The 24,347-nt window shown below is 33.6% G+C and overlaps 2 protein-coding genes across 2 annotated transcripts; one reads left to right on the top strand and one right to left on the bottom strand.

The window, feature by feature from the left end:
• The first annotated feature begins 1,405 nt into the window (after window positions 1-1,405).
• Window positions 1,406-11,988, top strand: LOC114740831 (beta-fructofuranosidase, insoluble isoenzyme 1-like). Its single transcript, XM_028929078.1, has 8 exons — window positions 1,406-1,544; window positions 2,694-2,702; window positions 2,790-3,655; window positions 3,761-3,919; window positions 4,011-4,249; window positions 4,620-4,710; window positions 4,800-4,972; window positions 11,706-11,988. Exons 3-8 carry the CDS (start codon window positions 2,795-2,797, stop codon window positions 11,986-11,988), a joined length of 1,806 nt encoding a protein of 601 aa, XP_028784911.1. The 5' UTR covers window positions 1,406-1,544; window positions 2,694-2,702; window positions 2,790-2,794.
• A 907-nt stretch (window positions 11,989-12,895) lies between these two features.
• Window positions 12,896-14,912, bottom strand: LOC114740746 (ubiquitin-60S ribosomal protein L40). The gene is made up of 5 exons (XM_028928958.1): window positions 14,727-14,912; window positions 14,544-14,630; window positions 14,355-14,457; window positions 13,377-13,443; window positions 12,896-13,256 (listed from the first exon to the last, which is right to left on the bottom strand). Exons 1-5 carry the CDS (start codon window positions 14,827-14,829, stop codon window positions 13,230-13,232), a joined length of 387 nt encoding a protein of 128 aa, XP_028784791.1. The 5' UTR covers window positions 14,830-14,912; the 3' UTR covers window positions 12,896-13,229.
• Between the last annotated feature and the right edge of the window lie 9,435 nt (window positions 14,913-24,347).

Raw genomic sequence — 24,347 nt, 5'->3', positions numbered from 1 at the left:
ATGCAAACTCTTAATCGAACCATGTCAAACTTATTTATTGCATTATGGACCAAATCTCACTTTTTAATTAGTGATGCAATCAATTAATGTTGTGTTTTTTTCAGGGAATAAATTGCCCCCCTGAATTCAAAAGCTGGTTGTACTTCTATTATTACTGATATATATTCTAACTTCTTGATATCAAGTTATATGATTACTAGGTACAAAAAAAAGTTATGCTGACTTAATCGAAAAATTGGATTAGTCCTATTCAAATTATTTTAGTAAATTTAAAAAAATTATTAAATATTTTAGATTAATGTAGTTATGTTTTTATTGATTACTTGTTCGCAAACATTCAAAATTTCAAATTGGTTTGGCATGCTTAGAATTCATTTAATTAACAACTGCATTGTTATAATTTTAGAAAAAATTTTATAGTCATTCACTTATTCTGATTGAATTTATTTGTTCAAAATTAGATGAACATCTGCTGCAATACTTTTTTTTCGGTTGTGTATCTATAAATTAAAAATAGTAAATATACTGTTAAATTAAAAAAAAAAAAGAATCTTCATGTATATGCACATAATGAGTTTCTGAGTACTTAAATTTATATATTTAACATACTATTTTCATTTAAATAAAAACCACACGTATCAAAGGCATAATTTTAAAAACACCACCCCTCAAAATAAACTACTTTTATTTACTTTCAATATAATTAAAACACGTTACATTCCCCTGCCGCGAATATTGGAATTCCCAGGATTATTAATCAGTAGCAACTGAGTATTATTATTAAATCCTTATCAACACACGTCATTTCTTTAAACTTTTGTTTATTTTTTGGATAATTATTAAACTTTTCAATCTTACTAGCACAAGACACGTTCAAATCTCATGCATGCATTAAACAAGTTTAGAATATATGTGATTAAATTTCCTCTTCCGTCATCTTCCCCTCTTAAAAAAAAAATCTGATAATAAAAGAATTATCCATATATTCATTATTTCGGTTCGTGACAAGATTATTTGCTATTTAAACAAATTATTTCTGCCTCTTTTTTTCCATATATTTTCTTTGACGGATAACAAAAATAAATAAATAAATAAAACGTTACTCGAATCCTTGAATTGGGGTGATATCCATTAATCACGTTCTATTTTTAGGATAAATATTTAAAATTTAAAATTCATATCAAACGATCTAGTTGGCTTCCCGACAGAATCGCCCGAATCCAAGCCCGTCCTATATCAATATTTATTTTCAATAGCGCCACGCCTCATGGTCTCTATAAATTCTGTGACCTTCCATCTCCTCTTCTCACTCGCTTTCCCTCACAATCACTCCCAACATTCTTGTTGTGAATACGATTACTATAACACAATGAGATTCACAATGGATATCACAGCTTTTATATTATTGTTAAGCCTCCTTTGTGTGATAGGAGTCGAAGCCTCTCATAGAGTATTCCCAACTTATCAATCTGTTGCTCCTTTTAATGTCCAGGAAACTCACAGAACTGGCTATCACTTTCAACCTCCCAGACATTGGATTAACGGTAATCTTCTTTCTTCGATCTTATTCTCACTAAGCCGTTTTTGAGTTTTTGTCTCTTTCAACACGTAAATGACGTGTTTCTTTTTTTGGCCTTAGTTTTATTCTGTTTGCGAAGTATTGTTTTCTTTTCTTTATTATTATTATTATGTTCTGCATCGTTATTTGTAATCACTCTGCGTATCGTAACATTAACATGGGGTGAAGAACGAAACCAAAGGGGGAAGTTAACTCCAGGATCAAAATCTATTAGGAGGAGAGAGATGCGTGTATGTTTTTATGTGTTTGATTGGAAGGGAGGTGGAGTGAGAAATCTAATGGAAACAGTCGAAGATCGTGTACGATCTTGCAATGCGAAGAATTTTTCGGTAACCGAATAATCTCGTGGCGTTCGACCTCGCTTTTTGTATAATCTGTTTATAAATTTTTTTTTTTTGGCCAGGAATCAGTTTATAAATATATGAACCCTATAACTTCTGTCTGATTTATTCCAATCGTATATTTACATCTTAATCATGGGAATCAAGAGTTGCTGCGAGTCGACGTTGATGATTATAATGAAATACCGTACTGCATATTTTTAGGCAAACAAAAATGTGCCACGCATGTTAAAGATATATAGAATTCTGATGAGTTCTTAATTTCATGTAACTTTAAAACTGAAGGGTTCGTGTAATTTTTCAAAGGAAAAATTAGCATAGTCCCATATAAGCAGTTCACTCGTATGTTGTTGGACTTTTTTAGTGATTATATGTTTTATGTGAAACATTATACTTTTTAAGGGGGTGTTTAGCAAAACCAAAACCACGGTTTGAGAATCACTTTTCCGCAAAACGAGGTAACCTTCTTCACATATTTACTTCGTAATCCGTAAAAGCACTTCTGAAACTATGGTTTGGCTTCTATCCAAACACCCCCTTAAGACATTGTTAAAAAGCATGCTTACTAAACTGTTATCATCATCCTCTTGCCTTTTAATGGCTAAAAGCAAAAGTACTGAAATTGACATCCTTTTGAAACACATTAATTTCACATTCTTCCTGGAATATATATACACACTTGTCATGGGTGATTAACTACTTAATTTGTTTGGCTTGCTAATCCTTTTGGGGCGTCGTCAAATTGGCGTGGTGCACAAATTAATGTGAAGCAGATCCAAATGGTGAGCCATCGATGCCTTTAATTTCAAACAACTTCCATGATCGTTGTCTCAAAATGTTCTTTAACTTGTCCTAGCTGTATGTCACAGGGCCTATGTACTATCAAGGGCTGTACCATCTCTTCTACCAGTATAACCCCAAGGGAGCCGTGTGGGGCAACATAGTGTGGGCCCACTCAGTATCAAAGGACCTCATCAATTGGACCCCACTTGAACCCGCCATTTACCCATCCAAACCCTGGGACAAATATGGATGTTGGTCCGGATCCGCCACTGTCGTCCCGGGCAAAGGACCCGTGATCCTTTACACCGGAATCATTGATGACAAGAACACCCAGGTCCAATGCTATGCTGTACCGGAGAATGTATCTGATCCGTATCTCCGGAAATGGATCAAGCCGGACCTCCATAACCCTATTGTGGTGGCGGAGCAAGGCGTGAATGGAAGCGCATTCCGCGACCCAACGACCGCCTGGTATAGTAAAGACGGCCACTGGAGGATCGTGGTGGGCAGTAAGAGGAAGCACAGAGGGATGGCCTACTTGTATAGAAGTAGGGACTTTTTGACATGGATCAAGGCCAAACACCCGCTCCATTCTTCAGCGAATACGGGTATGTGGGAGTGCCCCGACTTCTACCCGGTTTTGTTGGAGGGGCAAGGCGGATTGGACCTGTCAGCTATGGATGAACAAAATGTGAAGCATGTGTTGAAGAACAGTCTCGACCTAACTAGGTATGAATACTACACACTTGGAACATATTCCACCAGCACAGACAAGTATGTCCCTGATAACACTTCAGAAGATGGTTGGGGTGGACTTCGATACGATTATGGTAACTTTTATGCTTCCAAGTCCTTCTTCGATCCGAGCAAGAACAGAAGGATCTTGTGGGGTTGGGCGAACGAATCTGATACTCCCAAAGAGGATGTTTTAAAAGGATGGGCAGGAATTCAGGTAACTTAATTTACCTGTTTCCAATTCACTTTCATCATGTAGAAGGATATATATATATATATATATATATATGCAAATATATGTAACTACGTAAACATTCTTCAGGCAATTCCAAGAACCTTGTGGCTCGATCCTAGTAAAAGACAATTGGTGCAATGGCCCATTGAAGAGTTAAACAGTCTAAGAGGGGAGCAAGTTACGATGACCAATCAAATGCTTCAAAAGGGAGATCACGTTGAAGTAAAAGGAATCACTGCTGCTCAGGTCTGATTATATATCCTATATGGAAGAAAATTGTTGGTTTAGGTTCATTGACCATAGGTTCCTATTTTTCTAATTGCTGAGGATGGTGTAGGCTGACGTGGAAGCGAGCTTCTCTTTCACAAGCTTGGACAATGCGGAGCCATTTGATCCAAGCTGGAAGAATGCACAGGATATTTGTGCCCAAAAGGGTTCAAAGGTTCAAGGTGGTGTTGGCCCATTTGGGCTTCTTACGTTGGCCTCACAAAACCTGGAGGAGTTCTCTCCTGTGTTTTTCAGAATTTTCAAAGCCCCAGACAAGCACGTGGTTCTCTTGTGCTCTGATGCGAGCAGGTATGTTATTTCTTTAAGAGTTAATATAATTTTTACTCCTTTAAATTTGTTCTTATTTTGATTTTACTCTCTTAAGTTTTAAACCATAAGCTTTAGTATCTCAAGGGACAACATAGTTTAAGTTTTTATTAGATTATAAGAATCAATATTATAAATGAAAAGAAACTTGAGGAACTAAAACTTATTATTTGAAACTTAAGGAACCAAAACTAAAATGAAGATAAATTTAAAAGATAAAAATTTATATTAACACTTCCTTTAATTTGTCATCACACTAAAAAAAAAGAAAAGAAAAGAAAAAAAACCTTCGTTTTAGAGGGTTCTTGTAATTAACGGGCTGGTTTTGGTTTTTGAATTTCTGATCGAGCAGCTCCACTTTGAAGAAGACAGCGTACAAGCCATCATTTGCTGGCTTTGTAGATGTTGATTTGGCAAGTAAGAAGCTTCCTCTTAGGAGTCTGGTATGTGAAGATTTTTCTGTCATTTCTTTTGGAATGTTAGTACTGAGTTAGGGTTAACAGTAAGTTATTTTTGTGTATGAATATGGCAGATTGATCACTCTGTGGTGGAAAGTTTTGGAGCAGGAGGGAAGACAAACATACTATCTAGGGTTTATCCTGAGCTGGCAGTGCAGAATGAAGCTCACTTGTTTGTGTTCAACAATGGCACGGAGCCTATCGCAGTAGAGAATCTCAACGCTTGGAGCATGAAATCTGCTGAGAGGTATTAAATACCAGGAGAAGGATCCAGATATAGGATATAGAAGACTTCAATTCTATGTTTTTATGATGTTTCTTTAGTTTCTTATGCTTAATAAGCACAGGTGCGAACCATGTAAGGGTATCCTTTTCTTTTCTTTTTAGAGCTTCTTGTAGTGTCTGCTCTTTCTTTTTCTCTGCGGTAGTTTTTTGTTTACACTTTATACTGTTTTTTTTTCCCCAACTGAGCACTAGTTATGCATCCATCAAATAAATAGAAGATTATGGATGTGTGGAATAACCCGTGGCCGGGTTCGACGAGTTACCTATGTTTTGTAAGAAGTTTTTTTGTGTCTGTTAATAAGGCCTTCGAGTCATCGTTTCTCACCGAAAAGCAAAACAAGCCCGAAGGAATAAAACGAAGTGAAACAATTTAGTACTTATTCCTGTGAATAATATATCTTGTAGTGGTAATTTATATGGGATAATAGTGGGTAGTGAGCTTCCACGCGCTTTCTACAATCGGGATTTAACTTCGAGAAGATGAAATGGAATACTACTGGGTAGTGTTGCGCAAATAATTCACCAACATCTCGGAAATTTGTCACAGGGGGTTGCTCATTGAGGATGTTATTTGTGCCATATCTAGAAATATAGAGTAGGGATAATGCAAGAGGCTTTTTTAAAATAAGATGATATACTTGAAAAGTTAACACTACCATTCCATTCCTATTTATAAATCACTTGTAAGAAAAAATTTATTCCTAAATACTCCTCCGATCCTTAATATAAGACCCATTTGATTAGATTAAGGAAGTTAGGTAAGTTAGTTAATTATAATAAAAGTGATACATTTTTCTTAAAATGCCATAATCATCTTTCTTAATACCCCCTCTCTCTTCTACTTGATTGTGGTTGATGGAGTATCCATAGGGGTAATTTAGAGAAAATTGATAAATATTAGAAATGAGTCTTATATTTAAGACCAAAACCAACTTAAGAATTGGGTCCTATATTAAGAATTGGAAGAGTATAAGTCTGAGTTTTTTCAATTTTATTCTTATTAATTTAATAAATGCAGAGAGAGACAGTAAATATATGAGAAAAAAATATAAAATATATTTTTAATATCGTCTTTAGTACGGGCAAATATGAAAAAAAGTTATCCGTTTAATGAATTTTTAACATGAAGCTCGTCGTTTCCTTAGGAATCCAATGGGAATCCACATCTACTGCCTGCGTGGGCTTGAGCAGGGCTCTGCACACTAATTTCGGCTCCGTTTGGATGAGCGTTTGAGCACTGGTTAAGTAGCTTTTGAAAGCATAAGCACGATTGGCTTCTCAGTGGGATGTTTGGTTCAGCTTTTGTTCAATCTTACTTATGACCAAAAGCTGCGATTTTTAAGCCCAATTGAAGAAGTAGGATCCTCCAGCTTATGACTCATGAAATCATGCTTTTAAGGTGACTTTGGGAGTAGTGATCATCGTCTTCATCATCCTGGGAGAGGGAGAGTTCACTGACTAGACCTTTTTCTGGTGGCCGACGAGACTGGTTAGGCACAGTTCATCTTTTGATTTTTCATGGCGACCAGAACACAAGGGAGGAGCTGGAGGACAACTAGATATGAGCTCAGGGAACACATATCTAAGAACCGGCAAGCACGAGTTTAGAGAGATGAAGAAATTAATGACCGCTGTACTGATGGTGTTTAGCCTTCGAACTGGAAGAAGAGAGGAGTTTTGCCATTGTTTGGAGGGAGTGAAAGCCAATGTTTATTGGGTATTGAAGCAACCAAAGGCGGCATCCATTGAATGTTGTCTTCACTGCATAATAATTTTTAATTTAAATAAATTTTATTTATTAAATTTAAATTTAACTTTTTCCTACTAAAATAATTTAACATTATTATATTATGTAACTTGATAATTCTTTTTCATTTTTTATCACTGAATAAAAGTCATACCCATTTTAATAATTTTGCAAACTAAACTTACTTATTCAATCATCATCCATAAACAACTTCTACTTTCATCTAATCTAACTTTTTCAAAAGCTAATCCAAATATAAATCACATCAACCAATCTAATTTTTACCCAATCTAACTTTTTTAAAAATTAAATTAAAAACAAGCTATTTTTTCTACCACCAATGCAACAGGCGCTTCATTTTCACACGCAGACTATGCAAACTCTTTGGATAGACATAAAAAGTTAATTTTTTAATGATAACTTGTTTGAAATGACAATTTCTCATTTCCTGCTAAAAAAGGCATTGCTGAGAATTAGCCCGGGCCATGACCCTGCTCCATTATTCCTTAGGTTCATACCTAATGCCATAGGAGAGATGCTAGGTATAATTTGGACTGGGAAATAAAAGGCTAATACTTTAAAGAAAAATAACTTTCACTCAAATATTTGTAGGCGACAATTTTTGGGGAAAAAAACCTAAAAGACCCAATAGTCAAAAAACTTTCTAGCGTTTTTTGGCCATCACAAAATATTTTATTGGCTTAAAGCTGTATTCACAGTACATTTTCTTCTTATAAAGCATTTTTCTTTGAGCTTCAAAATATTGGGCCCTTCTTCCCTTGGCCCAAATCACCCCATCCCTTAAACGGAAGGAAGGGCAGCGCCCAATATTTCGGCTAGGTTATCGCGTGAGCATTGATTATGGGTGTATTTAGATTAGTGGAGATAAAATTAACTTCTATTTTAACTGACTTTTGTAAACTAAAGTTAGAATAAAAACCAGTTAGTATAATACAATTTATGTTTGAATAGGTGCTTATAAAAAGTCAGTTGGAAAAGTTAAAAGTTATTTGGATGATTAATAGAAAAAATAAGTTTAGTTGTAAAATGATAAAAAAAGACATGAACTTTATTAAATAGTAGTGTTTGATATTATATGTTTTTAATGTGACAATAGTTAAAAAAAATACCTAAAATTATTATGATAAAATAAAAATAGTTTATTTGTGAAATTATAAAATAAAAATATTTGTTATCAAGAAAAATTTGGAAACACATTGTAAATAATTAATTAAATATATATAATCAACAAACATGAATATAAATTAAAATTCAATTGTCCTCTAATTAAAGTAAATGAAATCACATAACTAATTAGATCATAAGCTTTGCATAATTTGGTCTCTAATTGAGTCACGAATACAATTCATTTATACGGCAGATGTTGAACTTGATGAGGATGTCTCATCAGGAGCATAATTATTGTCTTCATCTATTACACTTTCATGTTCAACTTGTATAAGGCGGTTATCGGTTGAAGAATTTTACCTGATAAAATTATGAACAGCTATTGTTGCACAAACTATGCAGACTTGTGTTTGAAACTTGAATTTGGGTATATCTCTTAAGATTGCAAACCTATTCTTCCAAACCTTTCAATAGTGCATCTTAAACTTAAATGATAATAATTGAAGGTCTCATTCTCATTTCTAAATCCTAGTTGACGATTAAAATCTAAAAGTGATAACGCTCATGCCTATACGGGCCAAGGTATCACACTTGTGATGGATAACTAGTATCAACCAAATAATATTTGCCTAGGAAATCATGACCTAATTATGTTGAGGTGAAAATAATACAATTGAAGTTGAATTTAAAAAATTATTGATTTGAAATTTAAATAAATATACTTTTAGGTGGATGAGGAAAATTCATGGATGGAGTTGAAATAACAGAATGAAATACATGAGTATCATGGGCACTACCTTCCCAGTCTACCAATACGAAAGTGAAGCACATATCCCGATCACATATAGCCCATGACATTTTGACTGGAAAATCCCTCCCTCCCAATATATTTGCCTTGCCTAACTCAACTAACCTTACAGTTTATGTGAGTGTCATCAATTGCTCAATTGCATCCTTAAAAAATAGGAAGTATCATGGATCATTTGCTATTCTCAAGTGACAATAAGAGAATGCAGGATCAATCGGCTTGATATTTTCTCAAGATAAATTGAGGCAAGCATCAAACACTCTATGAAAATGTTAACTGACAGTTTCTCCTGAACGCTGAAACCTTTCTTGAATCATCCTATTACAGTGGCCACGATTAATTGTATTCAAGAATATGGTAACAGATTTACAAACACCTATGTACTTAGAATTTTGTACCCCATGTTCAATCAATTTAGAGCATAACTAATGGAATGTATCTATTTTCATTCAAAACATCTCCTTACACCGTCCTTCATGCCCATGCAAAAGTTCTTTACCCATAAATAACATGTTTGTTCACTAGTTCTGCATAACTATTAAGGTGTCACATACTGACCATTAATACATTTAACTCTGATAATTGTGTTATGTGTTCATAGAAAGCAACCAATCATCATCCCAACCTTCGCCTCAACCCTTCATTGAACAGACATGCATTATGTAATATGTGAGTGGTTAAATACTAAATGTGAATAATACTTTCACAAAAAAAGAAAAGAAAAGATAATATATAAATAGTCATTAAACTTTAACATAACCATTAAACAAACAATATTAAACATAGTCATTAAACACACATAGTCACCAAACACATTAAGGTAAAAAAACATAGGGAAAATCCTAATTAAATCCTCTTAAAATATTAAAATTTAAATCAAGGCCTGTATTTTTAATAAATTCTTAATTATGCCAATAAGCCTTATTAGGAATTTTTGAATGTTATCGAAAGATTAAAATGTCCTTTTATAATTTAAAATAATATTATTTTGAAAACAAAATTAAACCATGAAATCTTGACATTATATAGTATTTATTTATAAAAAAAGGTTTCACATAGGAAAATTTGAAAATACTAAGATTAGAAAATCGACAAAGCATAATATAACATTTTATACTAACTCTAACATATTGATAAGAAATTTATGGGAACATGAACTTTCTTTTGTTGACATTTTTGCTTCTTGCACTTATCCAACCCTTCACCTCTCTTCCTCTTCTCTTGACTTCCTAAACCATTAGGTACAATGGGCGCAGTGTTCGATGTATTTGTAGTTAAATTGATACTGTCCAAATCATCCGAAACTACTGCACAACATCCAATGTCAAGACTTAAAAACCCGTCTTCACTATCGCGTGAACCTTTTTCCCAATCCATTGTTGGTTGGTACTCATTTGGCTGACCAACCCCCTGTGGCTCAGGCTAGGTTCAAGATGATACCCACATATCCTCTCCTAATGCTATAGCGTCCTTGAATATGGTTTCTAATTCAACTCGAAACTTCAACCGATGGTGCTTAAACTTTTCATATACTGAATTTTCTTACAAAGTCAATAGTAAACCAAATTTAAATCACTTTCAAAAATATAATGCCACCTATAAATTAACACAAGCTAATTCATATCCATTTTTTTCTCTCCAACCACTGTGTTCCTTTCAGGGTCCCATCCTATACCAATCTCCTTAGCAATTAGTGACTTAAATGTCTTCCACTCTTTTCTCAAGTTATCTAACCTGTTTTTCAACTCCCCTTTTTTTTTTCATATGCTCTGCCTGTCTTTTCTTTAAATGCTTTATGAATATTATCCGAACCTTGCTTTGAAAATGAAGATCCTTGACAATGTTCACTATTAATTTGGTCAACACATGCTTTGAGAAAGACACCTGTGGTGCTCACATCCCAATATACTTTGCTTTTATCGTTACTCATAGTTCTCATTAAAATTACGCATATATCAAACCCACAATTAGTCTAGAATCAAATAGTATAAACAACAAAATATCACGTCCCAATGGTTAGATGAGGCCCACGTTATTAGGCCGATCGAAAAAACTAAAAGGCCAAAATTTAATCACAAGAATATATGTTAATCAATTTATCACCAAAAGTAAATTCACATAAATAAAATTCATATCAAAGCTATTTAGATTAATTCGTAGAGTATATTCACCGTATTTTTTTAATTTTACAAGATAGAAATATTTTTTTATACCAAGAAATACATTTATTTTAAGTGTTTTTAAACTTCCTTATCTTTCAAGATCTGTGTAAATAAAGTGAACATTTTAGAAATTAAAACTCAACGTCATAGTTTCAGATTGAAAAATATATAATTACACTGCAAAGTGAATTTATGATATATCACTCATCATCCTCAGTATCCTTGATCAATATATAAAAAATTTGAAATCTCTGAATGGGAAGAATAATGTTCCTAGCATATGAAACATGAATGAGGAATAATGTTCTCAGCATATATGAAACATGAATGAGGAACCTCAACCATGTCTACCTATTTAGCAAAGATTTTAAGACACCTCTAGAGCATTAAGTACCAATAATTTCATATTTTCAACAGATATGAATTTTCAAACCCAAATAAATCTAACACTGCCGGCATCTCCATAATGCAGCACAAATTGAATGCAAACGGTAATTCATTAACAAGCAGGAAATGAAGCCATATAACCATGTCCTTCAGTTAATTAAAAGCCATAACAGAATCAAGCATTACATTTGGTAACTATTCTAACACTATAATCGATCAAGCATTAGGTAATCAAGCATTACAAAGGACCAGATCTACAAATCAGACAACCAGAAGGGGAACCGATCAATCAAAGAACAGAGATCTAGATCTAGTTATTTAACTACGTACCTATATTCCAGCACTACAAAGCACACCATAGTTGAACACTGTTGAAGAATCAGGAAGACCGAAGGCCACACAGACGACAGAAAAGAAAGGGAGGAGAACACCAATTTGGATTGGATAAAGGGTGGTGATGCAGGCAAAACGAACTACCTGCCACGCCAACAGAAGAAGAAAGGGAGCCCTTTTTCAAGTGTGCTGGCCGTGAGAAGGCCCAAAGCGTCAACGATAGTGACGGAGGGACAAGAGCGGCCGAAGGGAAGAAGAGAAAGGGATATCTGTTTTTGATGTGTGCCGCGGCAACAACAACAGAGGGAGAAAAGCTGATGAGAGCGACAGATGGAGAAGAGTCGACAAGAGCAAAGAACAAAGAAGACCTAGCTACAGTGAGAGGGAGAACGGCGGTCGAATGTAATGCTTGATTCATTTATGAGGGAGTGCAGCACAAGAACACTGAAGAAGGAGAAGAGGTTAGTGAAAACTGAGGGGAAAATGTGAGGGGTAAATATGACACGTGAAAATTTCAAATGCTCGTTTGATGCAATCTAATGGTAGATTGCATTTTCAAACAGTCCAGAAATCACTTTGCTGAGCGTTGGAGCTAAACACTTAGTGTAAAAGCCCATCCAAACAACCAATTATATCCAAATAAGTCACAAACCTCAATTTCACACATCACAAACGGCAATCCAAACAAGGCCTATGTCTCCTTTGACCAACCCCGCAGTCAACGATGATAGGATGGATCAAGGCCTAGATTGACGTAATTGTCCTTTGCAATAAATATCTACTTTCATTTGCCCAAAAAGAAAAACAGAGACTGAATTAAGCTTCTTGAGACCCCAAGACATTTGCATAAACACCCTGTATTACTAGATTACTGAATATTGGCTGCCAAGAAATCATATCTCATACTCTATATATATATATATATATATATATATATATTTTTCATTTGGTGATAATGTCTCATACCATATTCTATGAAGGTGGAAATGCCCGCCACGAGTACAGGCGTGTAAACCCACCACATTTCTGTTTAATTTCTACTGGTGCCAATTTTCACTACATGTCGAAATATGTTTCCTCCTCTTTCTTGGTTAATTACAACCTAGTAGGGTCTTGTTTCTGACATATTGATATCATATCTAAAGTGTAACTAAAACTAAATATAAATAACCAATTAATCATCCCCAACATTAACAACATATAATTCAGTTAAACCTACTAACAAATTATCCAAAATATTACAAAAATTCAAACAATTCAAACAAAGGTACAAAACATTTAATGTGCAGACGTTATTTTTTTAATTTCTCAGACATAATGTTAATAAATAATATAATCATAATAAATAATGCAATTTTGAAATGTAGGTTGGGCGGCTATAACCAGCTCAAATGTTCCACTTGAAAACCAAATCACAGAAATACTTTGAAAAGAACCTACACATACGAGCATAACGAACTGCAAACTAAAATAAAGATACTGATAAATCATTATAGTTTTATGGACACAATATAATTAAAAACAGAAACATCAAGTCCAAAACCATCAACGCTGGATAAGGCCATAAAATAATCAGTACAATTGATGCGATCCAAAACCGGTCCTGTGTCCAAGAATCATAATTATAGTTCATCTGACAAACTATACCAGCTATTTACTTGATCTTCTTCTTTGGCCTCAACTGCAAGGGGTAAGCAATGACACTCAGCAATGAACAGGTTTTAACCGTTAAAGGACGAAAGAACAAGGGGTTAGTTCATAGGTACATGGAAATCACAGAGAGGCAGAAAATTCTATAAACCTGATTACTGTGGCCACACTTCTTCTTCCGGCAGTTGACAGCTCTGGGGTGCAGACGAGCATAGCATCTAACAAGCCAATAATATGAAACTGGTTTCAAAAGTCCACAACGACGGTAAATTGAAAATTGGCTCTATGCGGAAAAATAAATATTGATATGGTGGTGCAATTCAGCCAAGACACAATGTAGAGAATAAAACCAAGTAATTGCATTCCCGCCACAAGAGAATACAAATACAATGTATTCACTGCAACTGTTTTTGTTCCCTTGCAATCATGCATTGGGTTGTGACATGACAAACAGGAACATCAACCGCCAGTTTAGGACCACGGTTGATAAAATAAGATCACGGAGATTGATATCGGAACTAGGATGCCCTCTTTTGCACTTTCCATGGCAAATGAGGGTTCAACTTGTAGTTCCCTGTTGAGCATTGATCTCGAGGAGCAACAGCCAGACAAGTCGACAGCACAATTCTCAAACAGAGCAGATTCAATGAATACGCAATTATTTAATCTTCCGACTTCCTCAGAGAGAATAGAATGTACTCTGAAGTTTATTCTTCGCATTTAAAGTCAGAGAATCAATATCAATATTATAATGTACCACCCATGAAAATCAACTGCGACTGAATGAAGTCGGTTGACAAAGTTGCAAATGGAATTCAATATTGGGAGCAACCAATCCCTCTTTTGCACGTTTATAAAGCAAAAGATGCTAGGCAATTGTCAAGTAACTCCCATGGACATCTTGGATGAGAAGTGATAAAACCCATCAAATAGAGCTATCAGGAAAAAAAAAATGGATAGATTGCTTCAAAACTTTTCCATGCCAACTAAGGCCAAATGCCACAGACAACCAAAGCGGGACTAAAAAGGCTCTATGCAATTCAAAACTTCATTACTCCGCATAAGGCATTATCAGTGCACCACAAACCCAAAAAAAAAAAAAAATAGGACGGATAAACTTAACACATACTTGCGGCAGATCATCTTGTCTTGATTGTATTTGCGAGCCAGAGCCATCAAAGAAGGCTCTATGATACCGCCACGAAGCCTCAGTACAAGATGAAGCGTGGATTCTGAAGGAAATATCAACAAATAAGCAATTGCTCGAAAAATACACATAAATCTATTTATAATTGGAGATAAATGTTCAGCGACGGACCCTTCTGAATGTTGTAATCAGCTAAAATTCTACCATCTTCAAGCTGCTTTCCAGCAAAAATCAAACGCTGCTGATCCGGTGGGATGCCTGATAAATTCAAATTATACGTATTTACATTGAATAGTCCACTACTACAAATCTAAACGGAGTGTGATGAGCAATTAAAAGGGAAAAAAATAATACCTTCCTTGTCTTGAATCTTAGCCTTAACATTGTCGATAGTGTCGCTGCTCTCGACCTCGAGAGTTATGGTCTTCCCTGTTAGGGTTTTGACGAAGATTTGCATCTTGGTCTCTCTGTCTTCCCTCCACTTGCCTCCGCAGCGTGATGAAACCGGTGCGAATGGACGCGGGATTTTTCATATCATGATTTCTAGGGTTTCCAGGGTCAATTGGCAGAAAATCCAACCAATTGCATCAGATTTGCGCGCGGCCTTCCACTGGGCTGGGCCTCATGGGATTTTTGTTCGTCATTTTTTCTCGCAACATATAGCCCGCATCATGTTCACTGGGCGCGCATGCCCTCAGTTGCATTTCAAGTCATATGTATCTTATCCTTAATACTCCTTCGATCCTTAATATAAAATCTATTTAACTAATTTAATTAGATTAAAAAAATTAGATAAGTTAGCTAATTATAAGGAACATGACATGTTTTTCCTAAAACACCATAATTATCTTTCTTAATATCTTCCTTCTCTCTTCTACTCGAGTATGATTGAGGAAGTATACGTATAGAGGAGTAATTTAAGAAAAATTAATAAATATAATAAATAAGTCTTATATTTAGAATCAAAATTAACTTAATAATTAGGTCTTATATTAAAGATCGGAGGAGTACTTATGATTCTCTACATAAGAGTTAGATATTTAATTTTTAAAAAATAAAAAAAATTAGTTAAACTGGTTGTATATAATTAATATATGTTAGCTTCTCTAAACTACTATTTTTAATTATGTGCATTAAAATCATACCTTTGTAAAAATCTCTTATAATCAACAAGAATAATTTAAAAAATTATAACATCAAGTGGATTGAGATTTTATATTTGAGACTAAATTCAATACCTTAACAAACTCCTATATTAAAAATAGAGGTAGTATAAAACTTAAGAATGATACTTTTGTTTAAAGTCCATTAAACTTAAACCATTGAAATCTTGTTTAATTACCAAAAAAATTTAATGAGATTATAATCAAGATACAATTAATGAAATGATGTTTTTCAAATTTGGAGTAGTAAAAAAGTAGACGAATCCAAGTCTGACATAAAGAAGTCAAGTTATACCTGCAGCTACTAGCTCAATGTTGATTATAAAATAATGAAAAAATGACATATAGGTCTCAAACAACACAATTTATTCGTTCAAAATTCCTTGAAATCCAAAATTCAGTCCCAAGTACATGGGAACCTCAGATCAAAACATTATAATTGTGAAAAGCTAATTATGCTTTGATTGATTGAGAAAGAGAAAGGGACAAGACGAGGGTTCAGTTCATACTTTTTCTCTTGCTGCCTGAGGGGGAGAAGTGTGATGGAGAGAGAAAGGAACTCTGCAACCTTTTCATCATCTTCGTTATTTTAGGAAAGCTATTTTTTTGGCTTTATCTTTGTTATAGGTCTTATCATTAACATCACTGATCTTCTTTTTTCCCATAGTCCTTGGAAGTTTAATCTTTCTTTGAAAGTTGATTGTGTGTGAGTGTGTGATTATTGAGGATATGATTAAGCTCATGTGTTCTATCAAGGGTGACCCATTTTGATCACATGTGATCTTTATAATTTTAGGTGTAGTTTCATGATTTATGGGTAGGACTATGAATTTATGTTCTGTTTTTCATTATATGATACTTTGTTTTCGATGAAAATGAGTGAATATAAAAAGTTTTTGTTGTTAGAACCCCTGACATGTAAAGAAAAAATGTGTTGTTAACAGAGGCATCAAAAGTTTTCAATGTAACTAGTTTATTTACCAATGACAAGTGTCTATCACAAGTTGATATAAAAGATGGCAAGTTCATTTGTGAAACGCTTTAGGGTGAGAAAGATGACAGTTGATCTCTCACCCTTGTCATTCAAGAAGGTTCTCAAACCAATGTGAATGAGTGTAAGCTTTGTTGCCCGAACACGATTGGTGCTAACCATACTAGGTGCTACCATGGTAGCAAGAGAGGCCAGGCAGTGACAATTGAGAGATTAGTTGAGTAGGCCTGCGTTAGTTGTCTGTTATGAGATAGCTGGTTTTGGGGCTTTCGACATAAAAAGCCTATCCGGCTTGGCTTTGCTATCACTCATGACGTCTATTTTGTTTGTTTCATATAAGGAGACAATTTATTTGGCATAAAAGGTGAAATACAATATGTTAACAGTGTTGTGAGAACAAGAATGATAAAAAAGGTACAATATATGATGATTTTAGAACAATGATAGCACTGACAGTGGAGGGGGGAGGAGCATAATTGTTATCAAATTTACAGTCACCTTTAATGAATAATATATTCACTAAGCTTGTAGATGATGAAGATATGAAATATTTAATTAATTTCAACGGAAAAAGTGGTCATGAATATATTGAAGAAAATGAAGATGGAAATTCAAGGCTAACAATGAATGATATAAGGGAAGAACAATATGTGTAAGTGGTGTTTTCTTATTTTGATTTTGAAGTAATGTCATCCACTATAAGTGGCGGCTGCTTAGATTGTCATTTTAGTGGTTGAAAGCTGTCATTAACAACTCTTATCTTGTTTTGCCAAGTGAAATACATGTTCAGAGGTTCAGATGCATTTTCTATGTTATTAATGATAATAGGAACATTCTTATATCTACCAATTACTAAAAAAACCTTTGGAAAGGCCAAAAAGAAATGTGATTGAATCTCAATTTCTAAACAAAAAGGTTTATTAATGTGAAAAATACCGTGGGTTTGGCCAGACAACAAAGACTTATTAGAATCCCAATCTAAGTTGAGCTTTGTTTGTGGCTCTTTTATTTTATTTTTTTGTCAATACACGTGACAATTTTTTTATGAATGCATGTGACAATATATATGTTTTTTATAAACATCATTACATTCACGCCAAGTTAAGGGGTCATTAGATAGGCAAACAACCCATATGATTTTTTGGATAGGTTATTAATTTGGTATAATTATATTATACATGCACATCTCAGCTGTACATGAAATATGAAAGTAATATGGCATAAAGTCATGTTTATATTTTGCTACACTTGTCAAATCCAATGCTTATACCTGTCAACAGGTTCCCATTGCATTGTTAATTGAAGCTGGTGAGCTTGTCAATAGCTGTGTGCAACAAAATTATGCTATAAACCCATCATTTCATCTAATATCAATGTGAATGCTTTTATCACACATGTTTCTAGCTTAAAAGTTGTTATATAATACTATTTAGTTATAATTTGATCTTATGTGAATGTTATGTTATCCCATAAATTTAGCTGCCAATGTACACTCCCTAACCTATCAAGAGGTTTTCATTGAGTTGTCAATGGCAATCATCATTTGATGTCATAAAATATAACAATATTATTGTGTAAATGATTTGACTATGTTGTTATGCCTAGAGCCAGAAAAACAAGTCAAGCAGGCTGGCCTGAAAATTGTGAGTTCCGGGTTTGAAATTTTTCTTTTCAAATGAGAAACGGACCTAAAAGGATCGGCCCTATAGGGTCGAGGGCCTAAACGGACTTTTTTAAAAAAAATTTTTTGTATAATTTTAATATTCTTAATTTTTTAACATGTTAATAATATTTCAAATATTTGGTTATTATTATCATTATGAAATTAAATTTCACAGAATGATTTGATTTATTTGGTTTTAGACAATTATTTATCCAATTAAATTTTAAAAAACGGGTTAATTTGGACTTTAATAATAATTTGATTTATATTATATATGTTGATGTTTTAAAACTATATATATTTGATAAGAGAGTATTTTTATATTTATATAATTTGTGATTCTATATTTTGAATTAGAAATTTATGAGTTTAAACAACAATGCTTCTTAAACTAAAGTAAAATAATAGTTAGATTGTAAAATTTAAAAGTAAAATTTCTACAAAGAAGAAAAACTTGAAGAGTAATTGGTTATAATAATATGACGTTTTAAAAAATTAATAATGGTATTCATCTTTTGTGTATTTGCGCTATTGTTAAAATTTTTGAATATTGTTGTCTTGTTTATGGATGTTTTAGATGTTTTTGGATGTTGATGAATATTTAGATATCATGATTTTTAGTATTTGTGACTTAATTTTATTCATAGTTCTGTTTTTTTATTAATAATTTTATTGGTTTGTTTTTATTTTTTCCATAAAAAAGTGAGAAATATGAAAAATAGCTTTTCCCCCCCTCAAACGGGTTAAAAGCCTCCGAGCCAACCCTAGTCTGTCAGCTTGAGGGTTGGACCTAGCAAATTAAGATATTTTTAAAATTTCAGCCTTATAGAACCAACCTTTTTAAGCCCGCCAGCCCTGCAAGGCCCGTCCATATTCCCACATCTAGTGATGCCTTGAGGCCAAATGCAAGAAATTTATAACTAGATTTAAGGAATGCAGTATAGCAGTGTAATCCAGGTCGTGTTTACATGGAGCCTTTATTAATGACTTAAGCTAGACAAAATGTCATGAAATACAATGAAAGGGGTTTGGATTTTGAAAATTAAATTGAACTACAGCTAAATACATGCAATGAAAATAAAAATAAGTCACTATATTTTTAGTATTTTTGGTAAAATGATGATGTAATGAAAATGGATGATAGTAAGCCTCTTGAGGAATGGATGATAGAATGGAAATGCAGTAAAGCTAGGTATGGAGGAAGATGGAGTGGAATGAAAAAAAAGTAAAGAAAATGAATGGGAAAGAAAGTGGAGGTGGAGGGATAAGAGATAGAGTGAATGGAGGTGCATGAGATGGGAGAATGGAGTCATCTTTTAAAAATAAGGTTTCTAAATATTTAAGTTCTGAATTGGTTTGGATCCAGTGAGTTGGTGCTTCGTTTTCACGCTTCGGATCCAAATTTGGTCAAGTTCTAATATTTGGAATCCTCCTTCATATCCTTTTGCATTGAGGTACTTGTGGAGATTTGCAGCTGCAGAGCAATATAACAGCTATTATAAGAAGAATGTCCACACAATTACCAAGCTTGATTCGTTTACCTTGGAAATCCGCCAAGTAGGATTAGATGTTGAAAGAGTTGTTGATTCTTCATTGAAGCTAAGCATCCCATCATAGAAGACATAGAATGACCAGAGTATATATTGTTGTTGAGGATGAGGTGATAAGGAAGGGCCATCAAGTCTTGAGCATCACGTGGGATCATAAACGGGGATTAAGATCTGGGGAGAAAGCAAGATCAAAGACAGGTTTCTTGAAGTAGCATGAAGGTAGTTACTCGTACTGAAAGTGTCAGTACATATATGATATCATTATTAATTGGGATTTCATTTAAAAAAAAGAAAAGCCTGGCCAAATAGTGTAACAAGCTTCGTAAGCACTTTTTTTTAACTCAAAGAAGCTCATATGAGCTCTCACAATTAAACCAAACACAAATGTAATCCTTCAACTCTTTGTGATTGGTGATCAATCATCAATATATCTATTAAATAAAAATCAAAATAATGTTCTATGAACAATACGAGCTTGTGAACAATACCGGCTTATTACCCGAGGCTGCATGCTTTTTGTGTTTTTTTTTTCTGTGATGGAGTAAATAGGCCTTCTTATCTGTCATATTTTTTTGTGTTAGAATGTTCTACACCTACCCACTCTAGTCTTTTAATTTTTCACCCTTCAAATTCGAAATTTAAACTCTATTGATTTGACTCCTTTCCCTCTCATTTTCTTCTTTTCCTCACCAAATTAACGCCATAGTAGAGAGGTGGAGAAAATCTTTTGGAAGCTTCATCTTATGAAGGGAGATTTTTTTTTCCGTATTGTAATCTCTCTCTGTCTTGTCCTTTTTTCTCCTCCTTCTTCATTTCTTCTTGTCTACAACTAATAAATACAGAGAGAGAAGTGAAGACATGGATAAGAGAAGTGCCACTCTATGCTCTTTGCTTTCGCCTTTTAACAACTTTCATCTATACTTGTTGTGAGTATTGCAGGTTTTGCATTACTTTTCCGGTAGAGATGTTCTTTTCGATTCTTTTATAGTGCCTTTAAGTGTGATGCCTGTAATCATGTAATAGGAATTCAGTTTTGTTGAAAGGATTGCTTGACCTCTTTCAATCTTTATTGTTGATGTAGGAGTTGATTGCCATTGAATTGTGGAGGGTCCTTTTCAATGTCTTGGGCTAAAGGTGAGGATCAGTTGATTCTTGCTTTTTCTTTATTTGGATTGTTTGGTCAACTTGTAGAATAGTCCATCAAGTTTGGTTTCACTTGTGGTCTGCTAAGCGGATGATTATGGAGGGACGATCTGTATGAAGAACTATGGAAGAACAAGAGGGGAGAGTTTTAAAACGCCTATTTTCTCCTTGTGAGATGGAGATGCCTCTGTTAATTTGCCTTTAAAATTGAAGTTGCCTTCATATCTATCTTGGTGCTATAAGAACGTGGTAAGATAAGTTTAACATCCATACTTTCACTGACAAGATGAAGCCTCCACTTTTATTTATTAGTTTATAGTTTAGTGATTGCAATTCTGCCTTCATGTGTATATATTCTGGTGCCGTTGATTTTCCATTTTTCACTGTGTTCACGGATTTCATCCTGACAAGTATTTTAGTTTAATGAGGATGCTCTGGAACCCACATATTATGAGGTCATGCCTGAGAGGAGAGCTCTGTTGTCAGGAGAAGGGAGGCCTATCTAGGATCAAAGTACTTCCAATAAATGTGATATGAATGGATGGTTTCTACGTAGTTGGATGAGTATGATTTGCATTTTGGATATAGGTCCAGCGTGTGTGTGTGTGTATATATATGAAGCTTTTTGAAAATGTGATAACTTTTAAGAACGAATGGATGGTTTCTATATAGTTGGATGAGTATAATTTGTCTTTTTCTTTTTCTCTGTGTGTTAGTGGCTGAGGATGATTTTGTCTCTCTGCAATTAGCTGTCTTTGTAGTTGTCTATTATCTGCATCATTGACGAGTATCTCCCTCTGTGCCTAAGTGATATTAATCTGAATGAAACCAGAGACCCATTGGAAATTCATACACTATTATTATTACCACAATTCCTAATGCCCATTTTTCCCTTCTGGATGAGCATGTTTTGTTTTTCTTTTTATCTCCAAGTTAGTGCCACGCATGACGGTTTGAATGTATGAGACCAATGAGTAAGTTAAGTTTTCTCATTTGCCATGAACTGAACCATACTTGTGCAGAGATTTTGATACACAATTCAAGAAGTTCTGACATTCTTATGCATGTTACTCCTTCTGCTGCAAAGTGATGCCAATCAAGACAAAATCAAATATCCTTTGGAAAATCAATGAACATTACTTGCATGACAGTTAATGTCAGACTTGCTATTCGGTATGCTTGATCTTCCGAAATTTCTTTATTTTATTGCATGATGATTGATGATCTATCCAATGGTAATAATGAAAGAATTAACTACTCCTATGTATCTCAGTGTCGCCATTCAAATAAAAACAAGACAAGTGTGGATATTCTTTGCCAATTAATGTCATGACAATTTATTTATTTTTATTTAGTTATTTTTTTCCTTCTTAAGTGATTATTGTCCTTTGCTCATCCTATATGTGCTGGTATGATAATATTACTAGAACGAGTATTATATTTTATCCTGTTATGTGATCCGCAATATTGGTTTACCAAAATATCGGGTAATAGTAACTAGTGGATGTATTTTTGAAGGATTTAACCATTGGTTTTGGATATTCCAAGCCGCGGCAAATCATTATTTCAGCATGGGCCACTTCTGTAATAGCTGTTAGGGTAGGGATTTCGTGAGGGATTCTTGCAATGATGGAAGTGGGATTTCGGCTGCATGCCTTTTTATTTCAATATGCACTTTGTGCAGAGATTTCACTTGCGATTTTGTTTTGCAGCATTTTTGGTTTTTTTCCATCTCTTCATGCTGTAATTGTTAAATCTTGGATTTACTAATTATCAGATTTATACTGAAGCTATTATCCGCCTCCTCATATTGTGTTCTTATCGAGGAGAGATGATGACTATAGAATTGTGATGGATATCCCCTATATTTTTGGACTGGATTCGGCCAACCAGGATCTATTGGCTGAGTATTTATAATCTTTTACAGGATCGACATATGTCCTAACTCTGACTTGTCATTTGTTTCTGCAGCTTTATGTTATTTCTGATGGAGTTCGTATGGCAAGCGTTTTGGTTTTCTAGAAACATAGATTTCAAAAACAAAAATTTAAACGATCCCTCATTTAATGCACATACAAATGAAACAGGATTGCTCAGTATCTTTTCATTGTTTCACTCATCTTGGTAATTAAATTTGTAATTCAAGTTATAATATTGGGCATATTAAATCGAAATAAAAGACATCTAATGTCTTGAATGGACGTGGATCCTTCTAATAATAGTCATTTACCTTTTTGTATGAAAAAGAAGAGAGTTTTCAATTAATTACTCTTTTATTTGCAATTACCATGAACAAAAATTAAGAACAATGATTATGCTATATTGGTTTATATATCTGTTGGAGTCAGCATTTATACGGTACCTGGCCAATTATATGATGTATCTTTTATGGGAAAAAGTACTGAATGCTCGAACGTACGGAAAATAGAGCGTATTGAAAATGGCGTCATGGCGCTTTGATTTTTTTCTTCTTTTTAATAATGAAAAATATTCTTTGTTAATTAAAAAAAATAAAATGTTGATAAGCTATTCTTAACATTTGGTTTGAAGAGAACGCAGTGATTAAGAGGACAATGAGGAACATAATGATAGTTGGAGATCCGTTTGGAACCTCTCCTTTTTCCTTCCCATCTTTTTTTTTTTTTTCTTTTTTTAATTGCTAGGTTAACATGTTTCAACGGTTTAAATTTTAATATTTTTTATAAACTATTTATAAATTTTTAAAAAATATTTAGTTCACTTGCAAATTATTAGAATTAAATTTTAATATAGTTTGTAATTTATTATTTATTTATTTTTATAATTTAATATTTTCATAATAATTTTAGAAAGATTTAAATTTAAATCGTTAAAATATTAATCTAATGACAAAAAAAAAGAAGGAAAAGGCTAGGAATAGGAAGAGAAAAGGAGAGGTTCCTTGGAGGTGGGATTAACGTTACTGTTATTTTGAGGTGGCAAGAATTACCACTTTTCGTTTTACTATTTCTGGCAAGTCTTATATTACATAGCCTAAAAACCTTTTTGAAGAGTACACAGTGACAAAAAGTTAATATTAACATTAATATTTATATTAATAATAATATTGGTCAGTTATTCATAAAGTTTGGTTTGATTTGGTATCTTAACAAATGCTATCTTTTGATTATGATTTATATGTTGTAAAACTAAAGAAAGAATAGACAATAAGAGAAAAGAATTAGAAAGAAGAGAAGATATAAGTATTTTTTTATTCCATTTAAGGTGCTGAATACATGATACATAACCTCTATTTATAAACACAATTTTATATCTTTGACAGAATTTACAGATTATATAATAATAGAATATAATTATTTGACATAGAAATAATAGAAGATATTAGAGATGATAGGAGATATAGAAGAAATATGAACATCTACAAATATATTGTTACATAAAAATATTTAATATTTATAGTATTTTTTATGAAATCCATGATTATTT

The sequence above is a fragment of the Neltuma alba genome, unplaced genomic scaffold (assembly GCF_004799145.2).
Source record: "Neltuma alba isolate B1F8T4 unplaced genomic scaffold, ASM479914v2 tig00003187_pilon, whole genome shotgun sequence".
Lineage (NCBI taxonomy): Eukaryota > Viridiplantae > Streptophyta > Magnoliopsida > Fabales > Fabaceae > Neltuma > Neltuma alba.
Note: the sequence above shows the minus strand (reverse complement) of the source record. Positions and strands in the feature narration are given on the sequence as shown.